Here is a 14,477-nt window from a genome sequence, read left to right on the forward strand (position 1 = left end):
ATGGATCTGGCAGACTTGGAAAACATGAGCAGTGGCTGTGAAGGCAAAAACTGCAGCTTAGCATCAAGGCTCCAGGAGGACTGCAGAACCCAGGACTGCTACTGGGGGGAACCCATGTTTGGACTGATTGAGTTAGGTAGGTAGAAAAAAAAACAAACAAACAAACAAGCAAAGTTTTATGTATTCTAGAAATCTGAACTAAAGTTGAGGACTATCTACCTTAGATGATAGAGCCAAATCAAGATGGCCGCTGACAGCCTCTCTGACTTTAGGTCAAAATTGGAAGCAATACAAACTGCAATGAAAAATATTTTTGATTATTTTCACTTCTGAGCACAATTAGAATGGGTCACAGAAAAGATAGATACTTATTACATTTTGAAAAGATTGAATTTGTCCCTCAACAAAAGTTAGCTAGATTTTCAGGTTTGTTGTCATTGTTGTTTACATTTCACTGTCTACTTTGGACAGAGAGGAACTGATTGCTATTTTCAAAGAATATGTCAATTTTTGCTGTGTGATTTTTAGGCAATTCAGACAATCCACTGTCATTTCAGTCATTAATCAGTCATCTGGCTGTAGACGCAAGAAAGATGAATGAGTAACAAGAGGAGATTTGGACAAACCTTTCGAGGGAAATCAGTTAGTTTCTGTTTTCAGTTTTCAGAGAGTGAAGATTTCACAAATTGTAAAACTGTATTTTAAGGAACGTGGAATCAGTATTGAGTGTAACTAATGTTAATGTTGCTGTTTCCATGCACGCAACAAACTTTGGTTGTTCTAGTTTTTAATTTCTCTTTGGTTTTTTAATAACATTTCCACAAATATAAAACTGTGTTTTCAATCTCCCCTGCTCACTTTAGGACAATCCAGTTCACGTTGAGTCCAATTATTTTAGATACTAAACTGGAGAAAATGAAGTGCTGACTCACTAATAAAATAGCAAAGTAGTCGTTTAGTTTAGAGCCAACTGTTTGGAGCAGATGGCAGCGTTGGCAGCGTTAGCTGTTAATGGTTTGCTAGCAGCAGTATTCTCCCAGTGATAACAAATCATCTGTATTCTGTTACTCTCACATCTTCATGTAATATTTTCTATTCTCCCAAAAATCCTCCCACATGAAATATTTCAGTGACAAAGGGTTCCTCTGTGCTTCCAGAGACATATTTAGATGAGTGGACCCACCAACGACGTCAAACAGAAAGAACCCAGCGACTAGGCAACTTTCTTTCTTTTGTCTTTTAGATTACAAACTGCAGAATATCAAACAGAATCCAGACTCTAGGAAAACATTGGTTAGCCAGTCACAATATTCTCAGATGTTTTCCATTGCTGTTTATTTTTTTCTTTTTCAAATCGTCATTTTAGTTTAAATCCTGGACGGTCCGCTAGGCTAAAGCTAATGGCCAGTCTGAGAAGGACTAAGACTAAAGTGGACTTTAAAGATCTTAAAATTATTCCAATCTACAAAAAAATGTCATAGAATTTTAGATTAAAATCTTTTTTTATGAACCTAAAGACATGGGCTTCAAAATTTTGATTAACCCACATATTCCTGACATTTTCCTTTTTTCTTCTTTTTTTTTTACATTACAGAATGACCCAGTCATTTATCATCCCATCCGTTGGAGATCAACATTAGGTGCAAGCATTTAATGTTTTTGGAGCAAATATATTATCACTATCCAAAGTGTGACAATCATTTAAAGAAATATATGCAAACTTTGAAAATCGTTGCAGTTTTGTAGATCTTAAGGAGATATTGTAGCTTTATTTATTATTTATTATTGGATTTAAAATTTGACCCATTTTAATGATACAACATCACTTATAGCTTGTTTGCTCATCATTTGTTGGTTTATTGTTTGTTTGTTTTTTCCAAAAGTCTCGGGCAAAAAACCCAATCTGAACATTCAGAACTACAAAAAGGCTAGTTCTTCTAAAACACTTCAATCTATGCTCTTGTTCCAGTTTGCGTGACGATGGTTTATATTCCACTGATGTTATTCGGCCTTCTTGGGAACACCTTGACCATACTGGTGGTGTGGCTTCGTCCGCACATGAGGAGCTCGACGTACCTGTACCTGAGCAGCATGGCCGTCAGCGACCTGCTGATTCTCCTTCTGCTCCCTCTGGATCTGTACAAGGTACACTCAGGGTGAACTCGGTCCTGTCTACATGCAGCCACAATGTTTTTTTCTTTTCTTAAGGAGCATCCTCCCTGTTTGAGAGAAAGGAACAGACCATGTTGCTCATGTTGCAAATCTCAGTCTGCCCAGTGATGATTGCTTAAACAAGTTACTGCTGCTGTCCCCTCAGGGAGAATCCTTCAGAATTAGGTTTTCTTTCTTTCCAGTGTTGTGCTACACTCACGGTGGTCTGAAGACACTCTTTTATTTCTTCTGTGCCAGTGAAATAATCATGAAACCTTGCAAAAATGTTCACACCCATTTAAGTCTATTTTGATTTAATGAATACATTGCCTCATAGACAAACTTAAGTAATGCAAACTTCTAAACTAGAACAATTTTTTTTCCCCAAAATTTTTCCGCATTTACAGCAGAAGTGAAGGCCAGTCTATTGGCATTAACCTGAGCCAGCGTTGTACATCTACAGACTAATGTTTGTTCATAGTCCCCTGATAGATTGAATAGAGAGCCTCCCTGAACATCAATTTTCAGTACTTGCTGTCCAGACCAAATGTTGAATGAGGGGCTGGTTTTTTTTTACCAAGTTGGCTCTGAAGGTAACTAATCGAACCTTTTCAGGGTATGACCTCCCTGATGTCCGCTTCCACTGAGCCAGGTTCTGCTGGGAGTATCTTCCTGCCAAAGGGAAGTCTTCCTTTCCGCTGCCCCTCCAGTACAGTCTGACTGTAAGGTCAACGACGAGCATCTTGAGATGATTTTGTTGTGAATTTGGGCTGTATAAGAAAACTGAATTTAATTATATCAGCCCAAACTAGGTGGAAGACAATTGTATGCCATCTATTTTCCTCATTATCTTCTTCTTTCCCTTCCACTTCCACATATTCATCAATGTGTCGGCTAATCGGACGTATTCTTCTGTCTCCTCCAGCTCTGGAGACCCAGACCGTGGCCCCTGGGAGACCTTGCCTGCAAGCTGACTATGTTCCTCTCAGAGTGCTGCACCTTCTGCACCATCCTCCACATCACCTTCCTGTCCCTGGAGCGGTACGTGGCGGTGTGCTGGCCGATCACAGCCAAGACCGTCGTGACGCGCCGCAGAACCAGGGTCATCATCGGCTGCCTGTGGCTGGGTGCGGCTGTCAGCGCGTCGCCCGTCTTGATTATGGTCGGAGTGGAGGACGTCGGGGGAGAGGAGTTTGGGCTCAACCAGTGGAGGGAGGATGGGGGCCGGCTGGGCGGAGAGGGAGAACAGGGAGGGATAATGATGAACGTAGCGGAGAGAGGAGGCGCAGTCATGGCTTTGCTGGATCCACGGTTGGAGGAAATAAAGTTGGGAGAGAAGGAGAAAGAAGAATGGGCTGAAGACCTCACAGACTTTATATGGCTTGACGACAAAAACAGCAGATCAAGAGAGGGAACTGAATGGAAACCAGCGGACATTAAAGATAAAACAGAAGAAGCTGAGGAGCCAAATGAGGAGAAAAGGAAGATGGAATTTGAGAAAAATCAGCAAAACAAAAAGAAAGAAGATGAGGGGGGAGGTAGAGAGGAGAGAGCCGATTCAAGCCGTGGCGGAGAGATCGACAGGAGGGAGTGCCGCTGTACGCACTACGCCATCTCCTCAGGTCTCTTGTCCGCCATGATGATTCTCTCCAACTTGTACTTCCTGGTGCCCCTTTGCATCCTGGGTCTGGTGTACACCCTCATTGGACGAACACTGTGGCTCCGCCCAAAGAGCAGCAGAAGAGACCAGAGTCACCGAAGCACAGTGAAGATGTTAGGTGAGTGCCTTGCCATGAACCTTCAAACTGTGTAAAGCTCAAGAGTCCATTATGAGCGAGAGAAATGTATGAATCTGTGATATAAATATCTTATGCACGATATGCACTGACTGAGCAAGACAAGTGAGAAGCAAAGTCAACTGTCTTAAGTTGGTAAAACATTGTCTTTGGTCATAGATAAAGCATCACAATGAAAACTTCAGTCATGAGGCTGAATTGGCAGTCTATAGTCATTCATACTTCTTTGAATGCTCCTTGTCACCCTGGTCAGTGAAGGGGTTCCTGGTCAACTCCCCAGTGTCCAGTCAAGCCGTTCTGACTGGTTGCTCAATCTAGCAACACTAAAGTTACCATCTACATTGGAGTTTCATAACTCCAATGAAACTCCAACTCCGCTGTCAAACTGCAGGGATGTTTACCCCGTCGAACACACTATGAAACTTCAAAGTAGATGCTAATTTTGGTGTTGCTACCAGCTAACAGTTAGCAAGTTGCAGTACACTTACAGTGATTTCTTTTTATTCTGTTTGTCTGCCATTGTCCTTTCTTTTTAACCGATTTCGCCAAACCCTGCCACACTCTGTAATGTACTCCATAGTAGTGGAGACTTCTTTAATCATTTCTAAGCGAGTGTTTCTGGCAAGCCTGATTGTAAATCTCTGTTTCTTAACTCGATCGCCAGAAATGGGCAACAACTCAACGATGAGTTTCTACTCTTTCATTTTATGTTTTGAAGTACAGATGATCAAATCCCGTCCTGTCACATTCAATGCTGACAATAGCTCTCTGGTTTTGGTTTCACACAACCATGGGAAGGAAATGTTAATTCAAGGTCAATCTATAAGAGCTAGCAACTTGTTAGCTTGTCACAATGCTAACAAGTTGTTTATAACTTGTCTGTCTGTGCTACTTTTATATACATATTTTACTTGTTGACGCCAACAAGTAAAATATGTACAAAGGACAACTTTTTTTTTTTAAAGAAGTAGCTTCTTGAAATTCTGTAAAAAGTTTAGTATGTGTGTGCAGGTTTTACTTTACTCTCTTAAATTCTCTCTCCTCTCCATCTTTACCTCCACCAGGAGTGATCGTCTTGGCATTTGTGCTCTGCTGGCTTCCCTTCCACGTCGGCCGGACTATATTATCCCTTTCCCTCGGCTCCAGCGTCGAGAGACAAGACGCCTCCATGAACGCCACGTCCCACGCTGACGCGAACACCGGCGCGCTCGAGAAAATCAGGACAAAGCGACAGTCTCACAACAGTACAACGTATGAAGTGCCAAACAGGACAGCGGCTCCTGGAGGCCCGCAAAAGGTCAAACAAAGTCTCGGCCCTCTCACCACCACCACGAGCGTGTACACCGCGACGCCCCCCGACCTTTATGTTGACGTCGCACTCGACGCTCTCTTAAACAGCACACACTCTCACCCTGACACTCACATGTACTTTCTGTACTATCTGTCTCAGTATTTTAATCTGGCGTCTTCTGTCCTCTTCTACCTCAGCGCCGCTGTCAATCCCTTACTTTATAACCTGATGTCTGCCAGGTACAGACTGGCTGTCCACAGCCTCATACACAAACACCCTCACACACACACACACCGCCTGCGCACGCTCACGGCTCGGCACTCCACCACCACCACCTTGTAAGCTACCAGCAGAGCTGCGACGTTCTCTCCAGATCACCCCACAGATTTAGGGCTTAGCGCCGGAACGGCATGGAAGAAGGTTACTTTTATGTCTTGAGAACCATTTTTGTGTTGATTCGGCCGAATGTTTTGAAGTATTCTTAAAAAATAATTTTTAAAAAAGGCCAGAAGACAAGTTTTCAGTCTTCTGGCAGAGGGGATTAATACAGCAATTCCCAACAAATCCACAGGAAATTAAGCAAAAGTGCACATGAAATTAGGAATAAATATGTATATATTTTTTTCAATATAAATCTCAGGATATCAGATTTGAAGTTACAAATTGGTCAACTCAAGCTGACACGGTAAGAGTGGAAAAGAAGACACAGCAGTTCTTTGAAGAATCTTGAGTAACATGAGCTGCAAAATGACTTCCCTTAAGGATCAATAAAGTATTTCTGAATTGAATTCAATTTCATTGAATGAACCACATTAAAGAATATACTAATCAAAAGTGCAAACAAATTTGAGAATATAAAACATGTCACATGATGAATACAAACGAGAAAAATAGAACAAAACAAAATGGGGCTAAAAACACAAACAATCCTCATAACAATGATTCATTCAAATGATCTTTTCTAACTTTATCTCTACTGTTTTTTAAGAGATATATTTTAGCACAAGAAGAAAACTTTTAATGCAATTTATTGTCTGATGACAATGACCAGGAACTAAATGGTTATGTCTCTTATTTATACAGTGCGTATAAATATCTGTGATCTGTAATAATTTTAATGGATTTCCATACGCTTGTTTGTTGTTTGATGCTTCGTGTTACATAATTTTTCAATAAGTTCAGATTATAACCTGGTAGTTTTGTAGGACTGAGTGGACAGACTGTGGTTCTCATTGGTTCCTGTCCTGCAGGATCTGGAAAAGATTAAGCCAAGGTTAAGAGTATAAGTATTTAAATCTCTTTAAAAATGCCAAGGTTGCTTCAATATGCATATTTAAGTAGACTGTGTGTAAATGCAAAAAAAAAAAAAAAAAAGTCTGATCGCACAAGCACACTCGCACATACTCAGCTCACACAGACAAACGAGGCAGGGCTATTTCATTGATTCATGTAGTTTCATTCAGGTCGATGTGTTTTATGTGACATGAATCACATTATGGACACTGATGTGGCAGATATGGCTACAGATGGCTTTATTTGATGGCAGAGTTTCATGTCTTGTGTAAAGGACATTTCCTCCGACTGTCAGCAGGTAACGATTGACGATGGATTTCCTGAAGTTCAGCGGATGCAGTGGCCTCGGGCCGAGGGACAATTGATTAGATTGGATCTGTAATCCAGCCTATTCTTGCTTGGTGTTCAAGATTTTTTTCTTTTCTTTTCTAAGTACCGTGTTCTTAGAAATATGGTCTTGAGACTTTGATTTGAAATGGACATGAAACTCTCCTTTATGACGAGACATGGACAGTGATGAATGTTTCTCATTGCTTTCTCTGCTCCCGGTGAATTTACAGTTAATGCACCACTTTTACACCGCACACTTTGGCTCTAAATCAAAGGTGGATGCTGAATGTTTTATGCTCTGATCATTTGACATGTTAAAAGATTTAATATAAACTGTAAAAATGTTTACAGCTTTTTTGTATGCATGTTCACATTTACCTATTAAAGACTGCTTCCAGTGGTAATGGTGAATTTTCTTACTTTGCTCACATACAAATGACTGTTGCTCTATTACTGTTTATTATTATTATTATTATTGTTATTATTATTATTATTATTATGGACAGACACAGTACAAACTACATAATCAGAAAGTGCACTACAATAATTATTTGCGTTTATTTAGGTGCTATCAATCAGTTCAAAATGTAATCAGATTAATCATACTCCAACGATATGATTAATCACGATTAGTCAATATGCTTATAATTTCATAAGCTTGACGTGAAAATGCACATTTTCAAAAAATGTTTAAGAAAATGTTTTATTATCTCAAACCAAACAAATTAGTTTTTCTAGTTTTTCATATTCAGGAATGTTAAAAAGAAGACCTTTTGTTTCAAACGAAATTTACAAAAACCGGGATGTGCTTCGATAATTCGCCGTTCCAAAAAGTAGGCTCCCTTTTTTTTTAATTTGCCTTTATTTTACAATAATCTGACTGACAAAGAGTGAGCAGAGAGAAGCTGGGAAAGACATGCGGCGAAAGAACCAAAGACGGGATTCGAACTCGGGACTGCTGCATCGCGGTCTACAGACTGCCGCATCGCGGTCTACAGACCGTGGGACGCCCGCACTAACCGCTGTGTTTTGTTTAAGCGAAACTGCCATTGAGCTCATCAAGTCTGACTTTCCTCGTTCATATTTTCACTCGCGTGTCGCGTTTGCGTCTCTGCATTGGGCCACTGTACAAGACCGCGTAGCGCACTGCTTTTAACTATGTAACCCTCCGCGGAGGAGAGGCTTTTAGCTCAAAATAGGAGATGTGATTAATATTAACGCCTTAAACTTTTTAGATTAATCACAAGCTAACATGTTAACAATGACTATCCTAATTTATTTACCTTTCAATGAGAAGATTTACTATTTTCTAGGGCCCGATGGGGTCCAGGTTTACACACTTTTTCTCAGATGTGCTCTAGAGTAATTGCCACTGATGCGTCTTGTTGTCAGCTTCTAGATCCATAACCCAAAGAGCGTTGGTGTCATCTGATGCTTGTTTGTCCAGGGTGGTTTTTCCGGTACTGTTTTGCCTCAGCTTTATGGATCCATCATAACATTGTTACCACTGATAGCTGAACACTGGATGGTTCGGCTATCCAAATTCTCCTCATGTCTGTCAATCCTCAAAGCCTAACATAGAATCTGGTGTATTAGTTAGGAAATTATCAGTACCCTTCATACTATTTATAAGCTGTCAAAATCCTAATGAAGAGACTGCTATTTAAAGGCACTTTAGGTGTTTAATTTGTAGTTATCTTTTAGGATAATTCAACAAGGGGCTTATCATCTAAATACGAGAGAAAGGGGTTTATTTTTCAGATTTTCTGAGGGTCTTTGGCTTCACATTTTACCACATCTATCTCCTCCCATCTGAAAGGAACCTTATACAGCCTTGCTGACAAAGATGAAGAGATGCTGCTCTCTGCTGGCCTTTAGAAGTAAGACAGTGTACCACAAATCCAACGCTCCCATGTAGTCATGTGTCCAAAAAGGCAGACCATGTTTGAAAGGAAGGTGACGGTTTGTAGACTGTAGACATCAAGAAATAGTGCAGTATAAAAACATTAGGGTTAAAAAACTCAACATGTCCAAATGACCTCAGAGGCAGCCCTGTTATGGATGCTTCTCAGATATTATTAGCAAGTTCATTGGTTAACATTTTCATCTTTTCCATTACTATGTGTTCTGCATAACTCAATGAAGTGAGAGCGCTTCGTCCAAGGCAACTGGTCTAAGAGGCTGTGGTCCAGCTAAAGGACAAATTGTCTACCAGCAGATGGGGGTGTGCGACAAAAATGTGAAAGAGCCACAAACAGATGTGTCTGATCTGTGGTCATTTTAGAATCTAGAATCTATCCAACTGAGAATCTGTGTCAAAACATGAGTTGAGTTTTTTTGTGAAGAAATGGGAAGAAAAAAAATGTCAGTCTCCGAATGTGCAAAACAGAGAAAAACGGAAGAAGACTTGAAACTCTAGTGGCAATGAAACTGTAATTCTGGGGTGATTGGATTTCATTTGTGTCTGTGTTTTGATCGCTGCCTTGTTTTCTGTACTTTAGCTTAGATCTGGTCTTTTAGCTTCTTCGTCTGTAGCATATATATTAGTCTTTTGATGTTTTGGATCAGATTGTTTCCTGTCACGTCAAGCCCTTACGCTTTGGTTCACTTATTTCCTTTATGGAAGTAAATATGTGCCATCAGAATTTGAATAAAAAATGCCTCTGAAATTTGAATGTTGTATATTAGTGCTTACTTTTTCAGTGTTAAAATAAATTCAGAATATATTTTTAACATGAAAAAATTTCAGTGTCATTATTTGTACATGAAAAAAAAATTCAGTGTCATTATTTGTACATGGTTGCAATTTTCATGTATTAAAAAAAATTCGCATTCCCATTTCAAAGTGATCAAATTTTCAATATACATATTTTTCACAGTTTAAATTTTCAGTGTTAAAAAATTCAGCATATAAAAAAAATTCAACTTTTCAAAATTCAAATGCAATATTTTCAGTGTCCTCCAATTCAACTTGCTCAAATTCGCTGTAAAAGTGGCGAGGTGACTTCAGGTCACAGACATTAGCAATGGATGTCAGATTCCAGGACCCAGCTAATCACGTGATGCAACCGTCATATTGAAGAAATACCAGCGTCACCCAGGCTGGCGACCATGGACCATTTCAAAATGTTTTATTTTACTGACAATTCTTTTGACATGTTTTTTTTCTCTCTCTCTTTTCAAGGAACTTTTGCTGGATCATATTTTTGATAGACTCCGTGATCGTTTGGAGCATGTTCTTGAACTTATGCCCCTGGATCTGGATTTCCTGGACTTTATCTGCACTCAAGAACTAGTTTTTTTAAATGCCATGTCTTGTCAGATAGATGTTCCTTCAAATATTTTGGATGCGTCGGCTCATTTGCGCAGACTAATTAATTTAGAAAAACAAAGTGAAGAACAACAAACAACTGTTGTGCATATTGAGCAAGGACCAGCTGGGCGACAACGGATGGTCATATCCTCAGACTACCTTTGCAGTCTTTTAGAACTCCATCTCCCTGTCCCATGCATCGCCAAACTCTTGGGTATATCTAGACGGACTGTATATCGACGGATGGCAGAATCTGGTCTTTCAGTGAGGGCATTATACACCACCATGTCAGATGATGACTTAGACCAATGTGTGAGAGAGACATTAAATCCAGGCAGCCTCACTCTGGGTACCGAATGGTAAAGGCCCTTCTGCAAGCCAGAGGACTGAGGAGCTACAATCGAAAGCCAACTTCAGCTTCGATCCAGAATCAGTTAGGATCGCCGCCACAGCTAGAGGATCGGACTGACGTTTCCTTCTGTGCAGTCCGGTTCTGTTTAGGATCCTGCTCAGAGTGTGCCTGCTATTATTGGTTTCAACCACAGTGCAAAGCAGCATCCGGATCTCCGTGTTTTAGGCTAAACATGAAGGGAAACTCGACCAAGTCCTGTTAGCCACTGTACTAGCCTGGCATAATACCGCCACTTCCTGGACATAAAATTATCATGTTTATACAAGATGCGTATCATGTTTTAACAAGATAACTATCACGTTTTAATAAGATACGTATGACGTTATAACGTGATAGCGCTCGATTTTTTTCCCCTGGATTAAATAGCAATAAGCTTCCGTACCAGTTTCAAAATTCACCATTTATGAAATGTAAAGCAAAATGCTGATCATGTTACCACAAAGGTGAATTTTAGTGTCTTTATGGTAGACATGTTTAAGAACTAAAATGTTCTAAATTTGTAATTTGATTGTTTTTTCTTTACTCAAAAGGAACCTAGTAGGTACATTTGTACATTGTTCTAGGACTTTACATTTCTTGCATTATAAGAATCAGAAAAAAGTTTTGTTTGTCTTATGTCATTTATTTTCTAATACTTCAAGCATATATGAACTCATCTAAGTACATTCAATAAAATGTTGCATAAAAAACAATTTCAGTTTCATATTTAAAACTGCCTGTATAAACAGTACAGACTCAGAGAAATGAAATACCTACTCTGAACATTGTGTCATTCTAGTTCCTCTAGTAAGCACTAATATACAACATTCAAATTTCAGAGGCATTTTTTATTCAAATTCTGATGGCACATATTTACTTCCATAATTACGCATGAGAAGATAAAGGCCAGCCACAGTCCCAGAGCTCCCTCGTCGCCTCCAGGTGGTCCCAGGGCTCCCTCGTCGCCTCCAGGTGGTCCCAGGGCTCCCTCGTCGCCTCCAGGTGGTCCCAGGGCTCCCTCGTCGCCTCCAGGTGGTCCCAGAGCTCCCTCGTCGCCTCCAGGTGGTCCCAGAGCTCCCTCGACGCCTCCAGGTGGTCCCAGGGCTCCCTCGTCGCCTCCAGGTGGTCCCAGGGCTCCCTCGACGCCTCCAGGTGGTCCCAGGGCTCCCTCGTCGCCTCCAGGTGGTCCCAGAGCTCCCTCGACGCCTCCAGGTGGTCCCAGGGCTCCCTCGTCGCCTCCAGGTGGTCCCAGGGCTCCCTCGTCGCCTCCAGGTGGTCCCAGGGCTCCCTCGTCGCCTCCAGGTGGTCCCAGGGCTCCCTCGACGCCTCCAGGTGGTCCCAGGGCTCCCTCGTCGCCTCCAGGTGGTCCCAGGGCTCCCTCGTCGCCTCCAGGTGGTCCCAGGGCTCCCTCGACGCCTCCAGGTGGTCCCAGGGCTCCCTCGTCGCCTCCAGGTGGTCTGGCCCCTGTGCCGACATTGTCCGCCGGATCCAGGGATCTCCAGGGATTCGGCTCCTGCGCCAACGAAGTTGCCCCCTTAGTGGATGGATGGATAGTTTTGGCCCCACTTGGAGAACATTCAATCCCCATGAAGACAGAAGAGCCCAGGCTGGGTTCCTGAAGCTGTGGCAGCGGTTTGACGCCCCCTACACCTTCTGGGCTAATTTACCCACCGACCTGCAGCTGAACCACAAACACCTTCCTGAGCAGATGGATTGCCACAGCAAGGGGCAGTCATGTGGCAATCCACAGCAAGATGACCCAGGCAAACATTTCAGAAAATAAAAGAAATGTTTCAATCACACCTTAGCAGAATTCAGAGACCAATGAACTAAACAGTCGTGATTTTAGACTGTGGCAGGAAGCCGGAGTACCCGGAGAGAAACCTGCAAACAGGAAACTACTTTTTGATTTTTGCTAAAAGAGCAAAAGAGAGGGAAGAAGACATGGGGCAAAGGTCATCTAGACAAGCCAAATAAATCAGCAATCATTTTTTTGGACTCTGGGAGGAAGCCGGAGAGAACCGGAGAAACTGCAAACCCCATGAAGACAGAAGAACCCAGGCAGGAATTCAGACCCAGGCAAACGGTTTAGTCAAGGAAAAGAAAAGAAATGTTTTAATCACACCTGAGCACAATTTAGAGGCCAATTAACTAAACAGTCTTAATTTCAGACTGTGGCAGGAAGCCGGAGCACCCGGAGAGAAACCTGCAAACAGGAAACCTGTCAAATCTTTTTACCTTTAAATCCCATAATTTGATTTAACTGAACACATCAGGACACATGTTCAGTCCCAGTCAGATTTCTCCAGCCTCGAAATGGTCAATAAGGATTTGTTCTGGGATTCTTTGATCTTCCGAATTTGTTAGTTTTAGCTCCTCTCCAAAAGTTCCTTGATCAAGAGGAGGGGCTGGAGAAACCGTAACGTCAGGTGTGACTTCATTTCTTACCTTTTCCCACAGACATCCGTTGGTTGTTCCTTGAACATGAAACGCTTTTCCAAAAGCAGTTGCTCCCATCATCCTGCGAGACCTGGGACACACTTTTGTCCGCTATCGTCGCCATACCCGACGCCGCCATGCATGAAAGGTCCCGATGAAGCGGGAGCGTGGAGGGAAAAGGCGCCTCCTTCTGGCACCGAGAAGAGCATCAGAAATGCTCCTTCGGGCCGTGCTCCATCGGGCCTTTGCTTTGGCCTTCCACCTGCTCAGCAAGGTGTTTCTGGGGTCCCTCAGCTGCAGGTCAGTGGGTAAATTAGCCCAGAAGTTGTAGGGGACGTCAAACTGCTGCCGCAGCTTTGGGAACCTTTTAAAGATCAAGTCGATGATAAAAATCTTGATCCCTACAGAAACACCTATGACAAAACCCAGCAGCCGGAATGGAAACATGCATGAGAAGATAAACACCAGCCAAAGTCCCACGTAGAACCTAACAGTGAGCTCTGGCCGGGCCCACATGCAGAGGTTTTTTATCTTCTCAAGCATGTCAGCCATGTTTCCAAAAAGCTTCTGGGTTTTCTGAGCAGTTTTGACAATCCAGTGGAACATCTGAACCATATTTAGGTTCTCTTGTAGATGTTCCACTGGCTCACCCATGTCGGGTATGATGCTCCACTCGATCCTCCAGCCTTTGGAAATTAGATAATTTACAGAAAGCTGGAGAATCATGAAGAGCACGACGAAGGAAACGGTCCAGCCAAGCCACACTGTGCACATGTAGATGAAGAAAAAACAGGCAGTCATGTGCACAGAGTGCCAGCTGGACAAAGCAGACAGGTTTCTAAAAAAGTGTTCCACAGGTCTCATGTCTTTTTCAAAGCGTCTCATGTTGTGGGTCATCTTAATGGGGTTTAATCCGTCCTCGCTCTCCTCATTCGCTCCATGATGAAAATGGAAATTATCCACAAAAGCTCTGAAACGATCACTGATCTTCATTTTGGCTTCTGGTCTCTGAAAACTGTTTGGGCTCAATGTTGGAGCGCAACACATTAAGTCTTTAGAACTTCTTTGATCTATTGTGATGTACATGATGTCATCTATGACCTCATCAGTGAGCTCACTGGACTTCTGGGGCAAGGTCTTGCTTCTGATCGTTGCTATGGAAACGATCAGAACAGTTCTGAATGAGTCAAGCTGAAATAATGACTAAACACTTAAATATTAAGTAATATTTTTTATTTAACATGAAGACATTAACAGTAGATTTCTACATGATTGAATTTTTGCGTTTGTGGTTTTCCGTACCTGCTGTGGTATGAGTGGTTGTGTATTCCAACCCTGACTGGTTTCGATGGAGCGCGGCGGCGTGGCGAAGTGACCTGTAACGCCACTGCCATATGTTTGGCTCTAGATTCCACATGTTTTGACTGAGCTGCACCAAACTTGGCAAGAGTGATCCTGATTGGATGCCTGGTG

The 14,477-nt window shown here is 42.1% G+C and overlaps 1 protein-coding gene across 1 annotated transcript; it reads left to right on the top strand.

Annotated features, from left to right (window-relative positions):
• On the top strand, positions 1 to 5,727 carry LOC116735478 (growth hormone secretagogue receptor type 1-like). The gene is made up of 4 exons (XM_032587401.1): positions 1 to 136; positions 1,970 to 2,145; positions 3,077 to 3,929; positions 5,012 to 5,727. Exons 1-4 carry the CDS (start codon positions 1 to 3, stop codon positions 5,578 to 5,580), a joined length of 1,734 nt encoding a protein of 577 aa, XP_032443292.1. The 3' UTR covers positions 5,581 to 5,727.
• Positions 5,728 to 14,477: the final 8,750 nt, after the last annotated feature.

The sequence above is a fragment of the Xiphophorus hellerii genome, chromosome 16 (genome assembly GCF_003331165.1).
Source record: "Xiphophorus hellerii strain 12219 chromosome 16, Xiphophorus_hellerii-4.1, whole genome shotgun sequence".
Lineage (NCBI taxonomy): Eukaryota > Metazoa > Chordata > Actinopteri > Cyprinodontiformes > Poeciliidae > Xiphophorus > Xiphophorus hellerii.

Coding starts and splice junctions, on each gene's coding strand:
- LOC116735478 (XM_032587401.1), top strand. CDS start 1: ATGGATCTGGCAGACTTGGAAAACATGAGCAGTGGCTGTGAAGGCAAA. Junction 137..1,969: donor GTTTGGACTGATTGAGTTAG/GTAGGTAGAAAA, acceptor CTCTTGTTCCAG/TTTGCGTGACGATGGTTTAT. Junction 2,146..3,076: donor TCCCTCTGGATCTGTACAAG/GTACACTCAGGG, acceptor TGTCTCCTCCAG/CTCTGGAGACCCAGACCGTG.